The 18,052-nt window shown below is 35.2% G+C and overlaps 1 protein-coding gene across 2 annotated transcripts in view; it reads right to left on the reverse strand.

The window, feature by feature from the left end:
* The window catches only part of LOC110458258 (CD109 antigen-like), a 39,549-nt gene that overhangs the window by 2,346 nt on the left and 19,151 nt on the right, over positions 1-18,052 (reverse strand). Inside the window, exons 8-32 of one of the 2 annotated variants that reach the window (XM_021509884.1) lie at positions 17,400-17,484; positions 16,625-16,742; positions 15,131-15,355; positions 14,538-14,930; positions 12,895-12,993; positions 12,617-12,679; positions 12,130-12,321; positions 11,884-12,033; positions 11,578-11,691; positions 11,095-11,149; positions 9,468-9,663; positions 8,774-8,891; positions 8,225-8,335; positions 7,848-7,946; positions 6,765-6,893; positions 5,813-5,951; positions 5,112-5,288; positions 4,720-4,801; positions 4,385-4,541; positions 3,519-3,596; positions 2,851-3,043; positions 1,773-1,987; positions 1,365-1,523; positions 806-868; positions 336-445 (exon numbers count right to left, since the gene is read on the reverse strand). In XM_021509884.1, coding sequence (XP_021365559.1) covers positions 336-445; positions 806-868; positions 1,365-1,523; positions 1,773-1,987; positions 2,851-3,043; positions 3,519-3,596; positions 4,385-4,541; positions 4,720-4,801; positions 5,112-5,288; positions 5,813-5,951; positions 6,765-6,893; positions 7,848-7,946; positions 8,225-8,335; positions 8,774-8,891; positions 9,468-9,663; positions 11,095-11,149; positions 11,578-11,691; positions 11,884-12,033; positions 12,130-12,321; positions 12,617-12,679; positions 12,895-12,993; positions 14,538-14,930; positions 15,131-15,355; positions 16,625-16,742; positions 17,400-17,484 — 3,520 coding nt within the window. Of the gene's footprint in view, positions 1-335; positions 446-805; positions 869-1,364; positions 1,524-1,772; positions 1,988-2,850; positions 3,044-3,518; positions 3,597-4,384; positions 4,542-4,719; positions 4,802-5,111; positions 5,289-5,812; positions 5,952-6,764; positions 6,894-7,847; positions 7,947-8,224; positions 8,336-8,773; positions 8,892-9,467; positions 9,664-9,703; positions 9,903-11,094; positions 11,150-11,577; positions 11,692-11,883; positions 12,034-12,129; positions 12,322-12,616; positions 12,680-12,894; positions 12,994-14,537; positions 14,931-15,130; positions 15,356-16,624; positions 16,743-17,399; positions 17,485-18,052 lie in introns of both variants that reach the window. The other variant, XM_021509875.1, reaches the window with a different exon arrangement.

Below are 18,052 nucleotides of genomic sequence, written 5' to 3' on the forward strand. Positions count from 1 at the left end.
ACTTAAAGCGATACATTTTATAGTTCCACACAAGAAATATGCAAAACTTTAAGATAACTATTTTGACAAAGCAAAGCAAAATGTTGTCGAGAATGAAAATTGACTGTAAGAAAATTATCACAATAAAACATAAATAACAAATTACTTTTTTGTATATATTTTAAAAGATATAGCACAAAGATCATCAAGAAACATTTAGCAGATGAAATTCACTGATGATAAGTTTCCTACATAGAACTGAATATCAAATAAATTTTTCAGGAACAAATATTACGTTTTGATCAGGTATACACATTTGCAATTCATTTACAAGACGTAACATTTGAAGTACTCACCGTCCACAGACTTGAATAAGGAACCCTGTCATACTCTCCTCCTTCAACGTCACGTTTACGTCAAACGATTTTACTTTCAAATCATCCATTACATTGAAGTATGTGGCAACCTAAATATACAAAATATCAGTTTACCTCGTTATTTAACAGTCAATATGCATAGATAGAAGAATATAATTATTTGTAAACATTCTAATAAATTTGTCAGAGTGAAACGTCGGGAAATATTTTAAACAACATTTCTTAAGGGTAGTGTTAATAATTAGTATTCTATTAGATAAACAAGTGTTGGAAAAGTACAATTTAATACGTTTACAGTATGATGCTAGTTTTAGTTGGGAACTGATCATTCTAAGATAATGATTGCCTCTCTGTCACACACGCTGCTTCTGTTTTCGGTCCTATGATTCTCCTTACTTTTATCTTTATGAGTACCAACTGTTTGCAAAGGTTAGCGTCATAAATCTCACCTCCACGACTCCCATTCCAAATCCTTCTGCTACAATTTCCACCAATCGGATATTTTCTGGGATCTGATGATGATAGTAATTTAATATGTATTACACTTAACATTGAAATTACATACAAGATTCCAGCTTAATTGATTACATATCTGTAATATCACTTTACGTACACAAATCGATTTTGAAATTTATTATTTCTGTTACGTCTGTTTCCGTTGTTGAGAAAAGATAACCGCCCACATACAATTAAAAACAACTAACTAAACAATGGGGCGCCGAATTGATGGAGTCGGTTGCCATTTTATCCGATAAACAATAACAATGTGAATATGTAACAAATACTATTTATGATTGTATCAGAACTAATTTATACTGTATTGAACATTGTTTTATTAAGTATATCAAATCCTATCACATGTTGACATTTAATGATGTGTTTATTATCACCTAACTAGTTAATCATATCAACGTTTTCTTATGAGTTCTGTTTGAAGAAAAATATGCTAAGTTCTATTACAATCAATATCTTAATGAAAAAAATGGCAAATGCAAGAAACCCACTTACGTCAACAGTTTGAAACATGAGAGCGTTGTTTTGCGACACCTGGAACTCGTGTATTAAATCGAGATTTTCTGAATTTCTTAATTGGACTCTCATGTTAAAGTTGGGTTTGTATATTAAGGCCGCAAGGTCGGCTAGGGCCTGTAGCGCTATGATGGTGTCCTGTAATCATAATAAAACAACATGTAATCTAAACGAAACAGCTTTGATATTACATTATGTCCTGACAGTACTCTCGTTAGCATTTGAGTGGTCATAATAGATACATTCACATGACTACGTCAATTGATAAAAGTAACATTAGTGTTTGCTATATATAAAAAAAAATCTGCCGATAATGCCTGGGAGAATAAACGAAAAAGCGTGTTCATACTAAACATGTTAACATGAAGTTTGTTTAACGTGACCTACCTGTGTTGACGAAAATCCGCCATCAGAATTTCTCTGAGCTGACAGCCATTTCAATATTAGTATTGCGCTATCTGTATCGGCAGCTTTGGTGTACACCATCATGATATAGGATGTCAATTCTATGTCGACTCCATTGGATTGGATGTGTGGTGGACGCCAACCACCGTATACAAGTTGTGGCTCTTCTTCAGGTCTTGTCCAATGCATTGTTCCCTCTGAACCAATGAGAAGGAGGAGTATATATTAATACCAGTTGTACCTCATATAGGTTTTTTGCGAAATGACGTACCATTGCCTATATAAAGGTATACGTCAGTGGCATTGTTAAAAGGTTATGCCACTGCGTTAACATCAAGTGATAAAATCGAAATTAATAGTGGACTCGGAGTTCTTATCATAAGATTCAAACTAAACGTCAAACTCATAATAGTGTCCATGGATTCCTATAAAACTGGGAAGAATCGGAGAGAACAGACTTGATGTATTTACATTATGCAATGGTAGGAAGACCAAATGTTTACACCTGAGCAGAATCATTATTTTTCTTCTCTGTTCTCTGCTTAAAAGACCTTTAAAATAATTTTGCTTCTTCCTTTACAACAGTTGGGATCTTTACCTGACCGTCCTCCCTTTTTCTGCAATTTAGCATCTTTGATGTACCCCTTTGTTCTCCCATCGTTTAATAATTATCTCACTCTCGCATGTATAACCTTATGGTGAAGGGCCGTACAGTTCAAATGATATTCTCATAAAAAGACAGCATGTTGTTGGGACATGCAAGGTTGATGTAACATATATATATGATATCGAATCCATGTTTGACGTTCAGTATCTAAATTACACTGAAAGCAAATTTGATGCATTCTATCATTAAAGAAATGTATTATTTGTAATGAAGTGCCCTTTACTTGATTTTGTCAAAATGGAAACGCAAATGAACCAATCTCTATCGATAATGATTTAACGCATTTCAGTTAAACAAACAACAGATTTAGCTCAAACTTTTCATAAGAAGATTCTATTTCTACAAAGTGAATACTATTAATTAGTAACGCCGTTGTATCATAGAGTTCCTTACCCTCCTGTACAGCGTTCATCACTATTGGTACCATGATCTTTTCCGCCTTAGCACTGCCTGCTAATGACAGTGCGTGTCCAATGATAGCCATCTCATACACATCTACTTTTAGCGGTGTTAAAGCCATGGCATCAACCTCGTCTTCCAGGAAACGCTGTGCCAGAGCTCTAGACTTGGCTGTGGTTTCGTTGACCTGTTTGTTACAATAAGGATACATATATAATCATATCAATTAAGTTGTATATATTTACATTTGTAATGGACGCTACGAGTACGTCATCATATGTCAAATAATAAAAATATAGATAATCATAAATGGATGTTGTTTACGATAAAATGATAAATCGATTTTCTTGTTCTTTATTTTAATAGTCACTAAAACATACGGATTGATTTGCTTACGAATTCTTAACCTGTTTCTTTTAAACTTATCGCAATAAGTACGGTTAAAGTCTGAAGCCCAGTCACTACATAAGCTTATTTTTAACTATCACTTTTTTATGAAAGCAAGGAGCGAAACTACACATATATTAGTTATACGCTTGATTCATTCAGTATGCGTGTAACTTTAATGTGATACAAACCTCCTTTACAAAATATTTCCACAACGCAATAACACATGTAAATATCTAAAGTCAGCGTTAGTTTGGTCTTTTAACAATACTCACCCCAGGGAAAACACCGGCTTCGGTCATCGCAATAAGCACGAAGGCCGTCAGCGAGGATTCACCACTGGCAGACCCACCCTGAAATAAAAATCAAACAACCGCTGCGTTTATTCCATTGATTAATTTACAAATAAATGAGTAACTTTATGAGTTGATTTAATGTTTTCATTTAAACAACCTAAGTTCGTAACAACACAGTGACTACAGATAGTAAGGTCCTCGAGAATAATTTTAAAATGTAGTCTCACATAAGTCAGTAGAAAACAGCAGGTCTGTTATTTTACTATGCCCCGAGTCTCCTAGGTTGTACGTTCGGCTTTTTAATAGAGTTATTATTCTAGGAACATCGATTTTCAACGTATAAATACATTATAAACATCGATCTGACATCAGTCATCGATATTACCTGTGATAAACTAATCAATAATATCCTTGAAGTATTGTGATAAGTTGTATTCGTAACATAAGTGTTCCAAACCTCTATGAAAAACGCTTTTAAAATGCTCTAGACCAGACGACCAACCTAGACAACTCACTGGACATGACGTCCGACTCGGACCGTCAAACTCACTAGACATAATAACAGACTTACACTATGAACCTCACTAAATGACGACCGAGGTAGACCGTCAACCTCACTAGAATTGGGCTGTCAACCTTTCAGGCAACAGCTTCGTCAGACGCCCTTTTCTTTACTACCGACACTGGCTTCCAAACTTTCAAGACATAGCAGCCTACCTTACTGTAATAAATCCACACTAACCGAGTCTGTATAACCCGAAAACACCAGTAAAGAAGACTAAATAGCGTTGTGATATGTGATTGGAAGGGTGTCACGTGGTTATAAGAAGGTCTGTGGTACCCACCTGCATTGCCTTATGGAGTACTTTTCCCGGCTCATTAAATGTCCCGTTTGGATTCTGTTGGTCGACTAACCATCCAACAGCCTTCACTACAGCCTCGTTATCTATTGTGATCATATCTGACGCCTCGGCGAACGATTTCACTACGAAAGCTGTCAACCTGTCAATGAAGAGTGACCCATGATACGTTACAAATTAGCAAACATCCGGGCCCCTTTAAGCTCAAGCGATTGCACTTTCAGTCCGTTACATACATATTACAGAACGGTTTCCCTCAGAGCCAGCAGTGTAAAACTTGTTAAACACGTACCAAACATAATAATATTAAGAACACGTACCAAGTAGTCCCGGATTTGTCACTTTCACCAAAAGCACTAAATGACCCATCTTTGTGCTGATATGTCATTTCTCTCTGGTAACCTTAAAAAGGATGTGAATATGTGAAATAATAAAAGAAATTTGAAACAAATCAGGAAATTTAATTATCACATTCATTAGATGTAATTATGGTACCAAATATGTATTTTTTATTAAAAATTTGTCCAAAGCGTGAAGTTAATTGTTTATATTTATTATTGAAAAGAAAGTTGGAAAGTCTGTGTGGAGATATTGGTACCTGTTGTTCACTGATTGAGTTCGTCTCACTACAGATATACATCGTCGATAATTAACATATAATGCTTGTAAATTACCTTTATCAAATACTCATTAAAACGAAAGCAATACATACCTTTAACCATGTACTTCTTTGATTTAGCGTCTATAGCCGGCGTCAGCTTGTTAGTGATAGTTAAGTAACGTCGAATATAAATGTTAGGAGCAAAATTCAACATGTTCTGCTCGCCGCATCCGTAAGGCATCTTAAGGAGTTTCTCAATACCATTGATAGAAGGTCCCATGACATCACCTGATAATGTTATATTATTGATAAACAGTGGATGTTGTGATTTGTGTTATCATAGACAACACTGACGGGAGTACAATGTGTAGATATTACCATTTATTTTTACATTTTACATTTTAAATGGTTTTATTAAAATGTCGTCAATAGATCCATCTATATTATCATTTCATTTAATTGCTCTGTTACTAAATATGTTGTTTATTCGTTATTTAGATATCATCCAATTTGACAGCACACAATCTAAGCAAAATTTACACATACCACTTACCAAATTCGGCTTATTTCAACAGAATGTAAAGGTGAAAATATGTGCACACTATAGTAGTTGATCTTTTAAAAAAGATATTCTCACTAACCGAGAAGAGTCATCGATGATTTATCGATTATAATGATCATAATAATGATCATATAACTATAATGTAATGAGCGATTAAATTCAACAACTATTTACCGATATCGGTAATAATCACTCAACGATAATAATCGACGATGATTTGCGATGATAATGAACAGTACAGATGTCCTACCGATAACAGCAGCCCTCACACGCCTGGAACCGTCTACAGCATTGGGTGGGAAGTCTATAGGGAATCTCGTCTTAAAGGTGCTAGAGGTGGAGAGGTCAATAAGTACAGGATTGTTATTCTCCTCGGGGGTTCCTTCAGGCTGTAACGCAAAGTGAGCGGATGATGTTTACATTCGGATATGAATATTGCGATAGTTATATTTCGATTTTCAGTATTATTATTATTATATACATAGTATTCATTATTACCTAAGTGACCACAGTATATATATTTACATGTATGTTCACAATTCTAATGCGAGATGAATAACCTCTCTGACCAGTCACACCTGTGGTGAAGTGTAACCGATTACACCACTAATAAAGTGTAATAAAACTGTTTATTATACCTCTACTTTATTTACTCTATACAAAAGTAATTGGTTAAATAGAATATATCCCCATTTTTGCCAGACTGTTTTTTAGTCCTGTGTGTTAGTCTGGGAACTAAAACACACCAACACTCGGGTGTTTCCGCCGGGCCAATCAGGCGAGAGATGGGCGGAGCTTGCTTCCGAACTCAGAAGCGACGCTCGAGGTGGGCGGAGTTTGCTACCGAACTCGGAAGCATTTGGCTCCATTGCCATCAAAGGGGTAGTTGGGACGTGAAGCTATACAGCATGGTTTACAAATATTTTCTAGTCAAAACCATCTCTGCAGTGTGTATCGGTATAATAAAACGGTTAAAGAATGGGGGTGAGGGATATAGCAGGTTTCTGGTGTCCCTTGACCATGCATATTTCCCTCGGCTCCGCCTCGGTAAATATACCTGGTCTCAGTGCTATATCCCTCAACCCCATACTGTAACTGTATAATATTTTGCATCTGTTCTCTATTTGGTTACTCATGATTTTAAGCCTAACATTCATTGGATAAAAACATGATAGCTGATTGTTAAACCAATAACTTCTTACCTCTACTCGTAATGTCCTCTCGACTGAATCAGAGAATTTCGTTCCAAAAGCATTGATTTTGATTTTAAGCTCTCCAACTTTCCTTGGAATGATTGGGAAGAACGCAGAAGCAACCTTTCCACTTTCAACCTGTTAGAAACGTTGATGATAAATACGAAATGTAGTTACATATTAGACAGGGGAACTAAGGTTTGATGTAAAAAAGAAAAAAACAATATTAATTTTGCACAGATGATGCTGATAAACCAAAATACGGATTCAGCCACCAGCCTTAACATACATTGTGCTTTATATATGAACTTTGCAATCACACAAATATTTAAAATATGGTAAAATACACAGTGAGCCAAAAATGAATAACACTGCATCATACAATTCTTACGTTCCTTTAGGACTCATCGCTGATGCTAGAGCCACAAAGTTGGAAATCAAAATACTAATGTTGAAACAGAGGTACAGGTGGTGCGTAAAACTCTTTAATTATGAATTTAAAAAAATAGACTATTGTTGTTTATTTCTAAATTAGATAATCTGTACAGTTTGTATATTATGAATCTTGCCGCTACTCCAAATAGATAACTGGTCATCAAAGTTACAGCAAACCTCAGAATTAATAATCCACCGGAAGAGTCTGCCATTTTGTACCTTGACAGATAATCGTAACACACACACACACACACACACACACGCACACACACACACACATGTGTCTGACCTTTTTACCTTGGCAATAGATACATTAACCCAAATATAAATTGCACTGCATCATACAGCTGTTATAATCAAAGGAATATTGTTTCGTGTCATGATTATCCAGTTACATGAAAAGAAAACAAACAAAATAAAATATTACCCATAATCAATATAGAGAGAAACTACTTGCATATTTGAAGTTAGTTCCTAAAAGTGTTGCTTTATTATATAAAGTGTGCTGGTGTGAGTTGGCTTTGTTTAGAAAAATGATATATGCTGATTTAATTAATATGCTATTGTAATATAACGCATGTTGGTATAAGCTCGAACTACTTTGATTTATTATGTAGGGTGTTGTAACCTGGCATTATTTTGTTAGACTAAACTCACCCACATCCACCTCCCGACCCTAGTGGAGTAATCTGTCCAGCCGCCCTGGGTAGAAATCACATTGTTTATATCGGGGTTGTTTTCCATGACGACCAGGGTCTGAAAAAGATTTTAACAAAAACAATAAGAACTGTACGATAAGACCACAATATGGCATTGTTTTCGTCCGAAATAAGAGGACTTCAGATTACCCAAGCACAAATAACAACGAACCATTCAGCAGAAAAAGAGTTTGAACAATTGACTTATATTTGATGTAAACTATGCTATACCAATATAATTTTATCAGTGTCAAGTCGTGCACCATTTCAAATAGTCATGTAGCAGTACAAAGTCAATAAACAATGACCTACTAGTAATGTACGTCAATGACTTACCCAGGCTGGTCTTTGGTAGTTAAACACGTCAACCTGCAGGACAAGTAGCTCCCCTCTAACAACCGAATAGGGAAGATTCATCCGGATAAAGAACGGCAGGAACACTTCCAGCTGAGAGGGAAAGCACCATGACAATGCAACACAAATTAAGCTATTTCAATAGCTGTTGATGAACAAAACAAACAAACTTCGATTGAAGTGTTGCACAGACGCAAGTACAATAGACTGTGTTAGATTTACTATTAAGACTTAAGTAAATTGAATTGTGTACGACAGACAATCAAGACGGTTTTAAGTTGTAATCAAAGTTGTTTTTTAAATGGGAATAAAATAATGATAATTTCAGTTGACAATTAACCCAACTGTATTAAACATATGTTTAGGTTAGAGAAGAGTTATTTTAAAAGTACAAAAAATTGGCCATCAATATATACATAAACAATTGCGTCACAAAATAAGGACGAAATATTAACTAAAAGAAGAAATCCCTACTGCAAGAATATAGTCTAAAGAATGGGTGTTTAGTGTGACACAACAAACTGAACCTACGTTGGACGGACTTGGTGATAACCCAAGACCAGTATCTTTGTTGACGGCGAAGGCGGTTGCCACCCAGGACGTGATGGTGTCGGGAACAGTCGCAGTAAGTTCTGTCTGGCCTGTTTGTCTATCAACACACATAATCATATAATGTAATGATGAACATCAATTTATCTTTTGTTTCAATATAGCGTTCCTTGTTTAATTCTATAAGTGAATGTATTATCATCTAATTAGCATCGTTTCGAGAACGGTTAACCATTTCATACTAACTTTACATACACATATCTTTCCGTGTCCGGTATATGATTTTAATTGTATCATTTATTGTAGGATGTCAGTAGATGTATATCTACCGTTCGTCAGACTTGTTGCCTCTACCTTCACCTGTTTAGTTGTTATTCTTGAATTATTCCATTTAAATGGTTTCCTCGGATAAACAATTAAATACATCGAAGTGTTCAAATAAAAACCGACTAGGGAAATATTAAAAGTTTACCAGAACGAAGAAAATGTCGATATCTGTTAATATTGGATTGAAAGGACATGCAGTTCTTCCTATATCACTGCAATAACTTACCCAGATGTGGATCATAGCGCATGGCAAAATGAATTAAATCGATTATGTGGTTCATCATAAATTCAACATGTATAATCACAACGACTTTGTTGTGGTTTATCATCCATAACTCCAATGACTTACCCAGCTGAAACACTTTCCCATATCCATGTTTCTGGGAACTTTGTCCTAACCCTTTTCACTTTAGCTAATTGTTTTGGCCTAGCTGCTTTAGAAGAGACGGCAGTGGTTCTCATCATCATCCTTCTGCCACCACCCGCTAGCATATTCATCATAGGAACAGGTCTACCAGCGTCAAACATTACTTCCCTGTGGTCCCCTAAAGCATTAAATTACGATTTCAATGAAAAATTACATACCCCAATTGAACGTTTTCCCAAAGCCATGTTTCTGGAAACTTCCTGCGAACACGCGCCGGTTTTGCCAGTTTCGATTCTTTCGGCTTGACCGCGGAATTCCTCACAGCTGGTGCCATTTGAGGTTCCATATCTACAGGCGAGTCCATCACTGCCATAGCTCCAAACGCCATCATAGGCATGTTATCATACGCTCCATCCCCTTTTAGAAAGCATTAAAACTTGCGTAGAACAAAGCATGTGCAAGTATGCATGCTAGGAATGTCTATAGGGAACTTCTAGAAATGTCTATTTAACATTTATTTGTTGAAAGTCCAATCAATAATTAAATGATTCATTGTGATATTAAATTGCCGGGAAGGAAACGTAAGTCAATACTGGTGCAACACAGACACAGTACATCATCCGCGTACAATGAGCCAACAAACCATGGAACTATAGTTAAGAAAAGCAGTGACAACACACCAAAAAAAGGCAAACAATCAAAAGCGAGACAATTGGAACCAACTAGACTGGAAACGAAAAGCCGACAAGTGTTCAGCTATTAGTGATTGTGCAACAGCACTGCCAGCACTGCCAGGAAATCTATTCAAGCAGTTATTGCGGATAACGAATATTGGATTTGTACTTATATATGTCAACGCTCAGCGCTACATCCAATGAAGCACAAATAATAATCCATAACCAACATGTAATAGACATACACTCCGCATACTCATTTCTGATTCGATTAATAAACGCGAAACACGACATAATTTGATTGATATGTTATCACGTCTCGTCACACAAGGGGCTGAAACTCTGCTTGTGCATTGTTAAAGCATGGAAGCATGCGTGGAAGGGAAAACATATAAATAACGAACAACTCGTAAACAAACATATACTGCCGACAACATAAATTGCAACGTCAATGACGAAGTGGTGTCTACGAAGACGAACAAATGCATATATACACATGGCTTCGGTTCACGTGCGGATCACGTGCAGCATTTACGTTTTCTTCCTTTTCGCGATAAATGTATTAAAGGGGTTAGCCATATAAATTCCCAGACGCACAGCTTTGGTATGTAACAACAAAGTATATAGTGTTGTTTTTATCTTCAAAATAAGTCAATAATGAGCGGTGATCATTGATCAAAATTGTTTCATAGATTTGTATAATCACAATTTTCTGGTGAATCATTTAATCACACATTGATAAGGTTTCTTGGAATATAAATCGGTTAATTTTGTATTCAGGGGCTTCATTATTCATTTCTCTACAGTGAAGATTCGATCAGTTATTTTTAAATATTTTCATTTTATATTTCCTGATAAGTGAAGAATCTGTAAGTTACGTTTAAATACATAAGTTTTAATTTTCTTGGGTGCGTCCGTTGGTCACTTATGCTTACATTGGTTTGGTTTCTTGTAGAGTAAAGCATCAGTCAGCACCTTGATTCCATTGTTCTGAAAGAAAGAAAAAACACGAAATTATAAAAGCAGACTTGTATAGAGATTATTTGTGTCGATTTATCATAATAAGAGGAAAGTAAATCAAACCCTCCACTTGATTATGCTATGATTCTTCTTTTCGCGACCGTTATGATACGGTGCCTCCAGTAGAATATAAAAATAAGATCAGCTACAAACACAACGTTATGGCAAAGTTTGGGTATAAACACCTTTGCTTAACTATTTAGGATTTTACGGCATGACTAGTGGGGTCAAGCAGACATAACACTAAACTAAAGATATGGTAACCTTTGCCTGTTCAATGTCTGATCGTAACGTACCAAGAGGTAAATCATTCTAGGTTTGATTCTAAACTGTAGTGGTCATGCCTTGTTTTCTGTTCAACTAATGAAATCATTTGAACAACCGTTCGATATTCTTACTTCGAAGACATCAGACGCATCTTGTCCACCACTGGAGACAGGCCATCTCCACATCCCGAACCAGGGAAAGCTACCCCCTCCTGCGTTATCGTACGACTGCAGTTCCTCAGTGACCTATAGAAATAGTTAACAGGCAGGTCACAAAAAAATGTTGGTTTAAATGTGATTCACGAAAAGTTCTACACCGAGTTACAAACTGTTGGGTTCTATGTGCTTGTCAGTAGACAACAACTCAGGAACAAACTTGAATTGGTTAAATCTGAGACTTTAACGTTATAGAAGCCGATCTGGTTATTATAACTTTACCTCATCCTCTGAGATATCATTGCCAGATTTTAACAGCAGTACACTTTTGTCCACAGCTAATATGTACACTTGGGAGTTAGGCGTGGCTTCGAGGTCCACACGAACAGATTCCTTCGGTTTTGCTGAATTTCTATCGAAGTTGATGGCTACCTGCAAATAAGGCATTACATGTAATATTTAATAGAATAGATGTCGACGTAATTTATCAAAGGTTTAAAATCAGGTTTCATTTTATAGCATACTTACTGGATTTTTAAAGACACCATCTACTTTAAATGTGATTCCGTCAGCGACAATTTCTCCGTCATCTCTAACGTATTGTACTATCATCCTTGCTTTTGGCGCCATATCAGCTGTGATCACCAAGGGGAATACCCCTTCAGTCTGTTGTCGCATGTCGAAAGTACCGGCTTCCAATACCATGCCTTTAGACAATATCTGAGATAGGAAATTAACGAAATTATTACCAATGAAAGTTACCACGCTAAAAACTTATGACAGGAAAAACGTGAGTGTCGTTCATTTGCTCATCTTGATAGATCAATTATTTTATGCTGTAGAAATGTTTAAAGTTTGCAGGAATCATTGCAGAAACGGAATATTTTGAATGTATTGAAATGTTTTTAACCCGTAATAGCAAGTTTATACTTCCTAAATATATTATGAAATGTAATGCAGTGCAATGCACAACATAACTACGACATCTATAAAACCAATAGAGCAGAAATCTTACCTGATATCGGACTTCTGGGACATTTTCTGTAGCTTTCATTTCAAACATCGCATTCGTTCCTGGCTGCAAATAGATATCTAGTTACAGAGATCGACTGGCGTTGGTTACATCATTATGGGAGTTCTATAGCACGTTTATACCACGTTTGAATAGCACATACTTTGATGAGGTTAAACAATAATATTGGTAAATTTCTAAATATATACATTTTTTATTATACTTTTTCGAAAATATACGACTCAAAACATTAAATTTTACTATTGTGCTTAAAAACTCACCTTCAGTTTCTCTGTTAGCAGGCTGACTTGTACATAACTCTTAGACGGTGACTCACTTAGGCTTAGGTCTTTATAATCTTTTTCCTCTTTGTACTCAGCCTATAGAAATAGACCACGTAAACATCTGACATTCAACAATTAATGTAGCAAATATTCAGATAGTCAGATCAAGCGGCTTCATTACCCTCAGTTGTTCAATTCTGTTATAGCGTTTAGACATACATGCACGATTAATCTCCAATCAGTGGAATTCTTATTGATATTTTCTTTTAATGAAATCAAAAGATGTAAGTTTTAGGAAATTTCATTTAATATATCATTTAAATTATGAAGCTAAATGCATTGACAATGTTCAATAAAACATAGAAGCTTAAGCTATAATTCAAAAAATAATAAAGCATCCTTACATTTTTATTTAAATATCAATTTATGATAACGACCCTATCGTTTTTTGTAAGAAGATTGACACTACATACAGAAGTACACAAATACGAACATAATATGATTTGGACTTAAGAAGTAAAAAAAAAAACATGGCGTATCCAATAGATTTTCTATTATACTGACCAGTCTGTTCTAATATATATATATACACTACCTATGATATTGGCTGGTTTGTCCTGTTAATATATATCTACTATGGTACTGGCCGGTTTGTTATATTTTTACATTGTATATATATATATATATATACACTACCTATGATATTGGCTGGTTTGTCCAGTTTATATATATCTACTATGGTACACTGGCCGGTTTCTATATATACAATCTACATATACTTACTATGATACTGGCCGGTTTCTATATATACAATCTACATATACTTACTATGATACTGGCCGGGTTCTATATATACAATGTACATATACTTACTATGACACTGGCCGGGTTCTATACATACAATGTACATATACTTACTATGACACTGTCCGGTTTCTATGTATACAATGTACATATACTTACTATGATACTGGCCGGGTTCTATATATACAATGTACATATACTTACTATGACACTGGCCGGTTTCTATATATACAATGTACAAATACTTACTATGACACTGACAGGTTTGTTATATATACAATGTACAAATACTTACTATGACACTGGCCGAGTTCTATATATACAATGTACATATACTTACTATGACACTGGCCGGTTTGTTATATATACAATGTACAAATACTTACTATGACACTGGCCGGTTTCTATATATACAATGTATATATACGTACTATGACACTGGCCGGTTTCTATATATACAATGTCCATATACTTCCTATGACACTGGCCGGTTTCTATATATACAATGAACATATACTTACTATGACACTGGCCGGTTTCTATATATACAATGTACATATACTTACTATGACACTGGCCGGTTTCTATCTTTACAATGTACATATACTTACTATGACACTGGCCGGTTTCTATATATACAATCTACATATACTTACTATGATACTGGCCGGTTTCTATATATACAATCTACATATACTTACTATGATACTGGCCGGTTTCTATATATACAATCTACATATACTTACTATGATACTGGCCGGGTTCTATATATACAATGTACATATACTTACTATGACACTGGCCGGTTTCTATATATACAATGTACATATACTTACTATGATACTGGCGGATGTGGCGTTTTCAGGTACCATGATATCAAAGTGAATGAGTCCATCAGCAGGAACGTCGAAGTAACGCGGCTCTTCATGAACCGTCTTAAACCGCGGATAAATATGACGTTCGAAGGGTGGCCATACTTCCATAATCCGGGGTACAAGGGTATCATTCATAAGTTCCAGTCCCGAGGGAAAGGTAGAGTTCAACGAGTCTGTGCCGTTTATGTCTATGTCAATGGGAAGTGTAGGTGGTGGCGGGGGTGGCGGGGTTGGAGTAGTCGTCGGAGCGGGCGTAGTCGTTTCCGTCGGAAGCGGTAATTGGTAGTTGACTGATACATTAACACGTGCTAATGTATTAGGAATAGGGCTGTCGTCTTTCTGTGTTACTCGTACCTATTATAGAAAACAATGACATGAAATTTCAGATATAGAAATTTTAAAAACATACTTGAAAATGATATATATATATAAAAGTACATAGCGTCATAAATCAGGTGAAACAAAATGACAGAACAAACAGAAATGTATATGTATACATTATGAATACAAATATGAATTCAATGAAACAGATTTTAGCTGAAATCTTTACTCACAATTGCCGTGTACTTCAGTCCTGGTTTGAATGTACTGGGCAGAGATTCAGCAAACTTGATTTTGTCTGGACTATTGTAAAACATGATTTCCTCGCTGTCATTCATCCTTAAGCCAGTAATACCCTCAGTAACATTAGCCTGCACGACAAACTCTGTCCACGCCAAACTCGAATCGATCTTACGGATATCATTCAGAGATATTTTCGTTTCGTAATCGCCATTTATCTGAAATACAATTTTGAAAATATTTTATCACTATTCATTCTTTTATATCCGAATTCTAACACAAAAATACCAAAATAGGTCTCAAGTCAAATATAAAATGTTACTGGGGCGGCGTCACTTTTTATAACATTTACTGCAGTAACAAGTAATCATCAGAGGTTGATATCTGCATGATCAATAGTATGTCATACATGATCAATAGTATGGCATACCTGATTAATGGTATGGCATACCTGATCAATAGTATGGCACACATGATCAATAGTATGGCATACAAGATCAATAGTATGGCATACCTGATCAATAGTATGGCACACATGATCAATAGTATGGCATACCTGATTAATGGTATGGCATACCTGATCAATAGTATGGCATACAAGATCAATAGTATGGCATACAAGATCAATAGTATGGCACACATGATCAATAGTATGGCATACAAGATCAATAGTATGGCATACATGATCAATATTTTGACTTACAATGTTTTAGTTGAAATAGGTGGCGGGAACCTTCAACGGGAGGGTTGCCTTTGTATCCCAATCGGCACTTACTGTAAACCAGTTTTGTCAATATGAGTTTAATGTCCATTCCTTTAAACTTTACATATACAAATATGTGTAAGGAAAGGGAAGAAGATGGTTATTCTAGTTTCTCCTTGATACTCTAGAATTTGAGATTTTAATCCACATACTCTATTACATACAATTTCTTCCCCACTCATCACGTTAACATGTCGACTTGAATTGATTCCTGATTGAAACCCTGCTCTAAGCTTCTTGATATTACGCCCTGGACAGGATCAAATCTTCACTGCCGACATATCACCGTCCCCGTCACACCCTGAACTAAATCTAAGGATTTTCGATGTCTACACTTGTAATGAAGGGGAAATGGTTGCTCTTTCATAATAAGGATGTTTTTGACTCACACAAAATAATATCACAGTGTCGACACACGAGGACAGCTGATTTTAAAACAAATGAGACGAAAATACTAGAAACAAAGAAGATACCAAAGGCAATGGTAAGACATCCTTATGTGGTCGAAAAATATGTGTTCCTGAAAAATGAAATATTTCCGGCCCATATTTGTCAAGTATTTTTTTATTATGATGCAGGTAGAGAGGAGGTCTGTGATGTCGAAGTTTTCCAATACGGATTGCCTAACCTTGAAATGACGGTCAATGTCGGATTTTTCCTGTACGGATTGCCTAACCTTGAAATGACGGTCAATGTCGGAGTTTCCCTGTACGGATTGACTTACCTTGAAATGACGTTCAACACTTTCTACGTAGTCTTTACTTCTCTGTAGCCACCAGCTGGTATATTTCCTTTTTAATCGGAATACACCGGAACCCCTTACTGGTTTTCCAAACGTGTACCTTCAACGAGTATAGGATAATTAACATATATCTGTATGAAATGTGTATATGTCCATTATCAGGGTGTAATTGTTATTAGCATATACGTACAATACCAGACGTAATAGGTATAATTAAGATATGGCCATTGTTTGTTAAATTGTGAAAAAAAGTCCACATAATAACACAATGCCAACGAATAAGTACATAACATCAAAATAAAATATAAACGATGAAACAACTTACAGAACCTGACTTATATATAAATATGATATATTATAAAATGTTCAATTTAGATCTATAAGCAATGTTTTGATAAATTTTCCATCCATGAATTTATATAGGTACATTAATAGAAATATACATTAATACGTTTATAATAGTGTAACGTTTATATTACACAGCAGCGTCTGAACAAGGCACACAATTAATAACACGTTGTACAACGTGCATATTGTAGAGTATTGAACATAGATGGCGTTGGTTGTTTTTTATAAAAAAAAAAATGTATTCAAGTTCATAACAAGAAAGAGGAAATGAAATTGACACTAAAAATGACTTTCATTTGATTAAAAACGAATACAGAACTATGAGGAAATTGCGAATTATGCATAGTGTCTTTCAATATAATGAAGATATTTTCTAGTTTTCCTCTACTAGAACACTGAGTGTACATACATTGCAGATATTTTCACGGTGAAAGATTCGTCTTTTGTCACACCAAATGGAGGGAGAATAACCTTGACCTCAAACTTTGGTAACACTGTAAAAAATAAATGTATTGTATTACCGCACTATATAACAGCAGTAACAAAATAGATATTACCAATATCTCCTACTATCACATAAACAGGTAGGTATACTTACCAAATAGTTCTCACTAACATATAAACAAATAGGTATACTTACCACATATATCTTACTATCATATATACAGGTAGGTATACTTACCACATATATCTTATTATCATATATACAGGAAGGTTTACCAACCAAATGTTTCTTACTATCATATATACAGGAAAGTTTACCAATCAAATATCTCTTACTATCATATATACAGGAAGGTTTTCCAATTAAATATATCTTACTATCATATATATAGGAAGGTTTATCAACCAAATATATCTTACTATCATATATACAGGAAGGTTTACCAACCAAATATATCTTACTATCATATTTACAGGAAGGTTTACCAACCAAATATATCTTACTATCATATATTCAGAAAGGTTTACCAACCAAATGTCCCTTTCTTTCATACAGAAAGACGTATGTCTTACAATACCTCTGACACTTATTATCACTATCAGTGTTATAAACGGATT

The sequence above is a fragment of the Mizuhopecten yessoensis genome, unplaced genomic scaffold (genome assembly GCF_002113885.1).
Source record: "Mizuhopecten yessoensis strain PY_sf001 unplaced genomic scaffold, ASM211388v2 scaffold1191, whole genome shotgun sequence".
Classification (NCBI taxonomy): domain Eukaryota; kingdom Metazoa; phylum Mollusca; class Bivalvia; order Pectinida; family Pectinidae; genus Mizuhopecten; species Mizuhopecten yessoensis.